Source organism: Blennius ocellaris, assembly GCF_963422515.1.
Source record: "Blennius ocellaris genome assembly, chromosome: 16".
Classification (NCBI taxonomy): Eukaryota; Metazoa; Chordata; class Actinopteri; order Blenniiformes; family Blenniidae; genus Blennius; species Blennius ocellaris.
Window position 1 is genome coordinate 22400671 of NC_137665.1, and position 10183 is coordinate 22410853.

The window sequence follows — 10183 nt, forward strand, 5'->3', positions numbered from 1 at the left end:
CTCCTCACCCTATCTCTAAGGGTGACTGAGCTCCTCACCCTGTCTCTAAGGGTGACTGAGCTCCTCACCCTATCTCTAAGGGTGACTGAGCTCCTCACCCTATCTCTAAGGGTGACTGAGTTCCTCACCCTATCTCTAAGGGTGACTGAGCTCCTCACCCTATCTCTAAGGGTGACTGAGCTCCTCATCGTATCTCTAAGGGTGACTGAGTTCCTCACCCTATCTCTAAGGGTGACTGAGCTCCTCACCCTATCTCTAAGGGTGACTGAGCTCCTCATCGTATCTCTAAGGGTGACTGAGTTCCTCACCCTATCTCTAAGGGTGACTGAGCTCCTCACCCTATCTCTAAGGGTGACTGAGCTCCTCACCCTATCTCTAAGGGTACGCCCAGCCACCCTACGGAGGAAGCTCATTTCAGCCGCTTGTATCCGGGATCTCGTTCTTTCGGTCATGACCCATAGTTCATGACCATAGCTGAGGGTAGGAACGAAGATCGACCGGTAAATCGAGAGCTTTGCTTTTTGGCTCAGCTCCTTCTTCACCACGACGGACCGATACAACGTCTGCATAACTGCAGACGCTGCACCGATCCGCCTGTCGATCTCACGCTCCATCTTTCCCCCACTCGTGAACAAGACCCCAAGATACTTGAACTCCTCCACCTGTAACAAGGGCACTCCACCGACCTGGAGGGGGCAAGACACCTTTTTCCTGTCTGGAACCATGGCCTCGGATTTAGAGGTGCTGATCCTCAGCCCAGCTGCTTCACACTCAGCTGTGAACCGTGTCAGTGCACGCTGAAGGTCCAGGTTTGATGGAGCCAACAGAACCACATCATCTGCAAATAGCAGAGATGAGATCCTGTGCTTCCCAAACCTGACCCCTCTGGCCCCTGGCTGTGCCTAGAAATTCTGTCCATGTATGTGATGAACAAAATCGATGACAAAGGACAGCCCTGCTGGAGGCCAATGTGCACTGGGAACAGGTCCGTCTTATTGCCGGCAATGCGAACCAAACTCCTGCTCCAGGCATACAAGGACCGAACAGCCTTTAACAAAGGGCCCCGGACTCCATACTCCAGGACTTCTCGAGGGACGCGGTGGAATGCCTTCTCCAGAGCCACAAAACACATGTGGACTGGTTGAGCGAACTCCCATGAACCCTCAAGCACCTGGTGGAGGGTATAAAGCTGGTCCAGTGTTCCACGACCAGGAGAAAAACCGCATTGTTCCTTTTGGATCCGAGGTTCGACTAACGGCCGGACCCTCCTCTCCAGCACCCTGGAATAGACTTTCCTGGGGAGGCTGAGGAGTGTGATCCCTCTGTAGTTGGAACACACCCTCCGATCACCCTTCTTAAAAAGAGGGACCAACACCACGGTCTGCCAGTCCAGAGGTACTGTCCCCGCCCACCACGCGATGTTGCAGAGACGAGTCAGCCACGACAGTCCCTGCACATCCAGAGACTCTGGGCGAATCTCATCCACTCCCAATGCCTTGCCACTGAGGAGCGTTGCAACAACCTCGGTGACTTCAGCTTTGGTAATGGAGGAGTCCACCTCTGAGAACCTAGCCTCTGCTTCCTCAATGGAAGACGTGATGGTGGGATTGAGGAGGTCCTCGAGATTCCTTCCACCGCCCAACGACATCCCCAGTTGAGGTCAACAGCTCCCCACCTCCACTGTAAACAGTGTTGGTGGAGAACTGCCTTCCCCCTCCTGAGGTGCCGGACGGTTTACCAGAATTTCCTTGGGGCCGAGCTTGACGGCATCCCTTACTTCCGGTTTCCACCACTGGGTTCGGGGATTGCCGCCACGACGGGCACCAGAGACCCTGTGGCCACAGCTCCGAGCAGCAGCTTCGACAATGGAAGTGGAGAACATGGTCCACTTGGACTCAATGTCTCCAACCTCCCCCGGGATCTGGGAGTTGAAAACAACAAGTGGACAGAGGGCTCGGCCAGATGTTCCCAGCAGACCCTCATAACATGTTTGGGCCTGCCAAGTCTGTCTGGCCTCCTCCCAGTCCAGCGCATCCAACTCACCACCAGGTGGTGATCAGTTGACAGCTCTGCCCCTCTCGTCACCGAGTGTCCAAGACACGCGGCCAGAGATCAGATGACACGACCACAAAGTCTATCATTGACCTCTGGCCTAGGGTGTCCTGGTGCCACGTGCACTTATGGACACCCCTGTGCTCAAACATGGTGTTCGTTATGGACAAACTGTGACTGGCACAGAAGTCCAATAACAGAACACCGCTCGGGTTCAGATCGGGGAGGCCGTTCCTCCCAATCACCCCCTTCCAAGTCTCGCTGTCATTGCCCACGTGGGCGTTGAAGTCCCCCAGGAGAACAATGGAGTCCCCAGTTGGAGCACTATCCAGCACCCCTCCCAGGGACTCCAAGAAGGTTGGGTACTCTGAGCTGCTGTTCGGTCCATGGGCCGAGACAACAGTAAGAGACCTGTCCTCTACTCGAAGGTGTAGGGGCGCGACCCTCTCGTTTACCGGGGTGAACTCCAACACATGGCGGCTGAGCTGTGGGGCAATAAGCAAGCCCACTCCAGCCCGCTGCCTCACACTGCGAGCAACTCCAGAGAAGTGGAGTATCCAGCCCCTGTGGAGGAGCTGGGTTCCAGAGTCCAAGCTGTGAGTGGAGGTGAGCCCAACTATATCTAGACAGGATCTCGCAACCTCCCGCACAAGCTCGGGCTCCTTCCCCTCCAGCAGAACCCTGCCACCAGGTGCTCGCAGATGAGCCTCAACCCCAGGCGATGTCACTTCTCTCCTCTGGTGTATGTCCATAGGGGTGTTTTCTCTATGCAACAATTTGTAATTCTTTTGAATATTTAAATAGAAAAATCGTGCTGAGAAAAGCACAATACCACGAGTGGATGGTGGGTCCACTTGTGGCATCTTTTGCAGGTCAGGTTAGTGAAAGAGAGAGAAAAGTGGAGAGGAGGAAAAGCTCTGGAGAGGTTTCGGGCCCGAAACTTGGTTCTCCACACAGGGATTGAAGTTAGCTTTGGGAAGCTAAACCAGACCTTCGGACGGGAGTGCCCGTGAACGTCGCATTCACGCGTGTACACAAGCAGATACAGTTTTATCAGAAAACACAGAAGATAAACACATTGCATGTATTAGCTTCAGGCTAATCTAACAATGCTGCCCAGACAAAACCTGGCTTACTGTTCGTGGGGTGCGGTTGTTCAGCACCGATCGTGGTGCGGTGCTGTGTGTGTGGCGTCCCGGTGAGTTGCAGGCTGGATGGGAACAAAGTTGGGTTGCAGCTGGAGGAGAGGAGACACATCTGCAGCGATGCGTCCCGTTGAAGAGGAAAAACTAAAGAAAAGGAAAGAAAAAGTAACTCCACGTATTTTCTGCTCGCCCAGCGAGGATGGAAAGGTCCGGCCTGGTCCGGGTGTGTTACCACATGGCTCTCCGCCTCCCCCATACTCAGTTCTGCGTCTGGCCTGACGCGAAACTGTCTTTGTTATGGTGGATGGCGCAATGAAGAAGCAGGAGAGCATGGATTGACTGTTCCAATCTTTAGTCAAGAGCATTCATCACAACAGCATGGCAGAGCCTCTTACTTCCTGTCTCTAAACTGGATGATTCCATTCAGCTGACAACCTACACTGACACCCAGTGGAGAAGCAGTGAAGTAACATCTTGCCTTGTTAATAAAGGAGAACACAGCAGTCTTGAAGAGGGTTTCTTTCGCGTTGCTGCCTTTTCTACCTGTGCATCATGTTCCTGGCCTCCCGCTGAGCTCGGGATGACGCTAGCCAGTCAGAGTGGGGTTTGCCTCAGGGCTTCCAGGGCGGGTGTTCTGGCTGGTGATGGAGGCCTTGGATCCCCCTGACGCTGGGGAGCAGTGCTGCAGCTTGGGAACAGTGACCCCCCCCCCCCGAGGATGGGTGAACCATGGACGCACAGGGTCCCACAACAGTAACATGGTTTTCCAGCTTAAACCAGCCTGAGCAGCTCTATCTAAAGACAGTAACGTGATGTTCAAGCAGGAAAATAAACTAACAAGTAAACAACAACCCCAAAGAAAAAACAAATATTAAAAAGAACCTGATTTTGATCATTAAAAGAATAATAGCAGAAAACAAGAAACATCAACAACAAATCTCATTGATGAGGAAAGGACGTGTGTGTGTGTGTGTGTGTGTGCAGGTTATGTTTTCATCTGCATGTATTTATTTATTTACCACTCACCCGAGTTATGATAATGATATTGGAATCATTTACAGTCACATTTTCTGCAAAAACTCACGACATGTGAATTTTAACAGGCAGGATGACGAACCAGGCCACAGCCCACCAGTCGGCCTCCAGCAAGGAGAAGGAGAAAGGAGAGAACCAGCGAGATGACAACACGGACATGGCGTACAAGGATGCTGGCCACTGCAGCCGCAACACACACAACCTGCTGCTGGGCCTCACTGTCATGGGTGAGTCTGAGCAAGAGCAACCTGCTGCTGATGCTGCTGCTGGGCCTCTCCGTCATGGGGGAGTCTGAGCAACCTGCTGCTGGGCCTCACTGTCATGATGGAGTCTGAGCAACCTGCTGCTGGGCCTCACCGTCATGGGGGAGTCTGAGCAACCTGCTGCTTGGCCTCACCGTCATGGGGGAGTCTGAGCAACCTGCTGCTGGGCCTCACCGTCCTGGGGGAGTCTGAGCAACCGGCTGCTGGGCCTCACCGTCATGATGGAGTCTGAGAAACCTGCTGCTGGGCCTCACCGTCATGGGGGAGTCTGAGCAACCTGCTGCTGGGCCTCACCGTCATGATGGAGTCTGAGCAACCTGCTGCTGGGCCTCACCGCCATGGGGGAGTCCGAACAACCTGTTTCTGGGCCTCACCGTCATGGGGGAGTCTGAGCAGCAGGTCGGGGTTGAGGTTGCTCTCAGTGAAACATGCAGCCACACAGAGGCAGACATCTGAGGCTGGATTTCATCTTTGCTCTGCCTGGTTTGTTTCTGTGCGGCAGAAAAAGAAAAATCCTCAACAGAGACCAAAAGGGTTCAGGGGTAACTTGAATGTAAATTGTCTCCCAGATTATAACCTCAAAACAAATGTGTTAACAAAGATTACTCAGATTAGTTCTAATCTCTTACTTGTATGTTGTAACATATCTTTTAGTGATCCTTTTGACCTTGATTCCTTTATTCTTCCACTTAATTAAAGCAAGTACATAATCTGGAGATTAGCTGTGTTCATTCAGACAGAGCTGCTAAGGAGTCACAACTTCAAATGAAGCTTTTTTTCTCAACAGTTACTATTCAATAAACTCCTTTTAACAAAAGAAGCACCTCACTAATCCTGAAAGTTTTCGTTCTCCTAATTTCACCATGAAAGACTGGGACATTAATGTTAACTATTTATTAGTTATCTGTTAGGTTTTTGCCTTGTTTGCTTTGCTTTATTCTGTTATTTGTTAAATAAACTAAAAAAAACATCAGATTATAGAGAATCTTCCTCCTCTACCCTCAGATTATAGAGCATCTTCCTCCTCTAATCCAGATTATAGAGCACCTTCCACCCCTAACATCAGATTATAGAGCATCTCCCTCCTCCAACATCATACTATAGAGCATCTTCCTCCTCTAACATCAGATTATAGAGCATCTTCCTCCTCCTCTACCATCAGATTATAGTTCATCTTCCTCCTCTAACATCAGACTATAGAGCATCTTCCTCCTCTAGCATCAGATTATAGAGCATCTTCCACCTCTAACATCATATTATGGAGCACCTTCCACCCCTAAAATCATATTATAGAGCATCTCCCTCCTCTAACATCAGATTATAGCATCTTCCTCCTCTAACATCAGATTATAGAGCATCTTCCTCCTCTATCATCATATTATCGAGCATCTTCTTCCTCTAACATCAGATTATAGAGCATCTTCCTCCTCCTCTAATCCAGATTATAGTTCATCTTCCTCCTCTAATCCAGATTATAGAGCATCTCCCTCCTCCAACATTATATTATAGAGCATCTTCCTCCTCTAACATGATGTTATAGAGCATATGCCTCCTCCAACATATAGATTATAGAGCATCTCCCTCATCTAACATCCGATTATAAAGAATCTTCCTCCTCTAGTCCAGATTATAGAGCATCTCCCACCTCTAACATCAGATTATAGAGCATCTTCCTCCGCTAACATCAGATTATAGAGCATCTCCCTCCTCCAACATATATATTATAGAGCATCTTCCTCCGCTAACATCAGATTATAGAGCACCTCCCTCCTCCAACATATATATTATAGAGCATCTTCCTCCTCCAACAAATAGATTATAGAGCATCTCCTTCCTCTAATCAGATTATTATTATCCAGAGCAGTCTGACTATGTCCGCTCTGTGTAGGTGTGGTTATGGGCACGGTGTTGGGGATGGTGCTGCGGTACATGAAGGTGAAAGATAGCTCCGCCCTCACCATGGTTTCCTTCCCGGGAGACATTCTCATGAGGATGCTGAAGATGCTCATCCTGCCTCTCATCATCTCCAGCCTCATCACAGGTGGGTTTGGAATGAAGGTAACCATTAACACACATGAGAGCTTTTCTTTTTAAACTTTGGGTAATTCCTCACTTTCAATTTGTACCTTTACTTTGAAATGATGGGTCAATCTGGACTTTGAGAGACAAACTGTCATTGAGGATGAGGATATTCTAAAGTTGCAACTATTCCTCATTTACTGTTAGTAAATGAGGAATAGTTGCAACTTTAGAATAACGTCCTAATAATGTATATAAAGTATTAACTGATACTTAACAAGTCATTAGTAAGTAGTTTACTAATGGCTTATTCATGATTTATTACTAGTTTATAAGGTACAGTTATAAATCATTAACATACAGTTGACATGTAATTTTGGGGAATGCAGCTTGTAAATTATCTATTGCCAATCTATAAGGCAGTTATAAATCCTTAATAAACTGTTAGCAAATATTCAACAAGCAATCTATAACTCATTAACTAATGGCTATTAATGGTTTATTAACTACTTATAATGGATAGTTATTATAAAGTGTTACCAAAAAATGAATAGAAATCTTAAAATGAAGCTGTTTTTAATGTGGAAACTGACAATTACTCATCTGATTCTCAAAAACACAACCGTGTTAGTACTGATGGCCAACATGTGGTTTCAAGTAGGCAACATGTAATGAGCTTAAATCTTAATGGTTCAATAAAGTGTCTCATATTATCTCATATTAAAATGTACCAACTTATAGTTGAAAGAAGACGGTGGCGGTGGTGGACGGACATGTGGTGTGACTGGTGTGACTGTGACCCTGCTCAGGACTGGCTGGGCTGGACGCTCGCTCCAGCGGCAGGATGGGCAGCAGAGCCATGGTGTACTACATGACCACCACCATCATCGCCGCCATCCTCGGGGTCATTCTGGTGCTGGGCATCCATCCGGGGAACCCCAAGCTGAGGGGGGGCACGTACACATCGGCCCCCAAGAACCAGGAGGTCAGCAGCCTGGATGCTTTTCTGGACCTCCTTAGGAACCTGTTCCCGGAGAACCTGGTCCAGGCCTGCTTCCAACAGGTACCACCTTCATCCGCCTTCTTCCATAGAAACACTGCGTGTGTTTTTAATCACATCTACAGGAGCTGTCGATGTGATTCTTCAGGTGGGAAATACTGATCCTTCTCTGCTTGCTCTCATTTTGTTCTCATCTTCTCTCATCTTCTGTCTCATCTTATCATGCTTTGCTCTGCTGCGTCGTATCTGGTCTCGTCTGGTCTCATCTTGTCTTGTTTTGTTTTGTCTCAACTTGTCTTTTCTTGTTTCACCTCATCTTGTCTTGTCTTGTTTTGTTTTGTCTAATCTTGTGTTGTCTTGCCTTGTCTCCTCCTGTCTTGTCTTGTCTTGTTTCACCTTGTCTTGTTTTGTCTCATCTTGACCTGTCTTGTCTTGTCTTGGTTCACTGTGTCTTGTTTTGTCTCATCTTGACCTGTCTTGTCTTGTCTTGTCTCCTCCTGTCTTGTCTTGTCCTGTTTCACCTTGTCTTGTTTTGTCTCATCTTGACCTGTCTTGGCTTGTCTTGTCTCAGCCTGTCTTGTCTTGTCCTGTTTCACCTTGTCTTGTTTTGTCTCATCTTGACCTGTCTTGGCTTGTCTTGTCTCATCCTGTCCTGTCTTGTCTTGTCTTGTCTTGGTTCACCTTGTCTTGTTTTGTCTCATCTTGACCTGTCTTGTCTTGTCTGATCTTGTCTTGTTTTGTCTCATCTTCTCTTGTCTGTTTTGTTTGTGGTGTCTCTTGTATTGTCTCGTATCTTCTCTGATCTTGTCTCATGGTATGTCATCATAACTTATCTCATGTCATCTCATTCTATCAAAAATCCTAAATTCATTCTGCTTTAACACGATGTAACTAATCTTCAGATCCATCTAAAGAATCAATGAAAAGTTCATTTGTTTCATACATTTTCATTTATGTTATAAGAGCCTCTGGTGGACCTTCTTTATTTTATTTGACTTTAAAGCTAAATCTGATAATGTAGAATTTAATGCAACTTGCAGACAGAAGGATGATCTCAACAAGTACAAACCTCTGACTGCTTCACGTTCACCGTTCAGGCGGACACAAAACCAAGGTACCTGGAGGTGAATTTCTCCAAATGACCATTTTAAAAAATTGCTTGAAAGACCATGAGGCTTCTGGTCTAGAGCCATGAGTTGAAAATCTGCTCCTATTTTGAAACACTGCTCACCCTCATCATCCAATGATTTCTCTTTAATATTCCATTTATTTTCCTAAGAAGTCATTCAGTTTGACATCCATGATGACTCCCGCACCACAGCGTATTTCATTCCTCCAAACCAAACCAAACTGTGTGTTTGGTGGATTATTTGTTTGTTATGTCTTGCAACGGATAGAAAGTCTCATTCTTTCCTCTTTAAATTTGGCCACAGCAATAAAATTTAAAAAAAGGACTTTTTTTTTCTTTATTATTGTTTTTGTAGGTGTATATGTATTATGTGTATAAATCTTTTCTCTTTTATATATATTTTTTTCTTTCTTACCATATGTGTATGCATGTACATGGTGCATATGGGTATGAGTTTAGGTATGTACATATATGTATGTGTGTATATGTATATGCATTTATTATGAGTGTTTGGCACAATGGGTGGAAAAAAAACGAGTGTGCCTTGTGCTATGTAACATAATTATACATGAACATGTTTCGATACTTGATATGCAAAAGCACAATAAAAAGTTTTAAAAAATATATAAATTCAGCCGCAGCATGAAGTGGCAGGACAAGCAGTATGTTGATTACACAAACAGAAAAATTAATTAAATCCCAACCGGCTTCTCTTTGTTCTTGACTTTTGTCTGGTGGATTACATGACGACAATAAACAATGTTGTGTTTAGTTTCTGCATATGGTCACGATGTCCCTGGTTAGTGCCCTTGTTTCAGAGGAAGAGAATGGTCCTTTTCAGTCTATTTCTGGTCTTTCTACCAGGAGTTTGCATGTTTTCCCTGTCAGTGGGTTTTCTATATCTTCTTGTTTCCCTCCTGAACTCCAAAGTCCTGTGTTGGACCCATTGACGGCCGTCGCCTGAACTTAGATCAAGCATTAAAGAAAACAGACGGAGTTTTGGTTTCAAAAAGCTCCGGCTGCATGGAAATGAGAAATTAAACAGTGTTTCTCAACTGGACCCTCCTGCATCGCCCCTTCAGCCACTATCAATAAAAATGCAAAACTTTTCAAATGTATTGAAATGAATCAGTTTAATGGATGCCAAGTAGTTTAATGATAAAATGATTGGCCAATGAGGGCGTGTGCCACATTTAGATTAAAACCAAAACTCATTATGAATTCAATTTGATGTAGTTTGGAAATCTGACCAGTTTTCATCTCAATGAACAAATAAACTGAGGTCTTTGTTGTCCATTGGTCTCAATATCATGGGATTCATAACGTCATATCTGTGTTTCGGTGATTTCAGCTTGGGTAATGGACAAGTTCACCTCTGAGAACCCAGCCTCTGTTTCCTCAACAGAAGACGTGATGGTGGGATTGAGGAGGTCCTTGAAGTATTCCTTCCAACGTCCAACGATATCCCCAGTTGAGGTCAACAGCTCCCCACTTCCACTGTAAACAGTGTTGGTGGAGAACTGCTTCCCCCTCCTGAGGC

At 46.3% G+C, this 10183-nt stretch overlaps 1 protein-coding gene across 1 annotated transcript in view; it reads left to right on the forward strand.

Moving 5' to 3' along the window:
- Positions 1-4305: 4305 nt before the first annotated feature.
- Positions 4306-10183, forward strand: part of slc1a9 (solute carrier family 1 member 9) — a gene marked incomplete at its 5' end in the record, with an annotated part of 22632 nt that continues 16754 nt past the window's right edge. The window contains 3 exons of the mRNA XM_080511278.1: positions 4306-4459; positions 6384-6536; positions 7324-7577. Of these exons, the coding sequence (XP_080367404.1) occupies positions 4306-4459; positions 6384-6536; positions 7324-7577 (561 nt within the window). The remainder of the gene's footprint in view (positions 4460-6383; positions 6537-7323; positions 7578-10183) is intronic.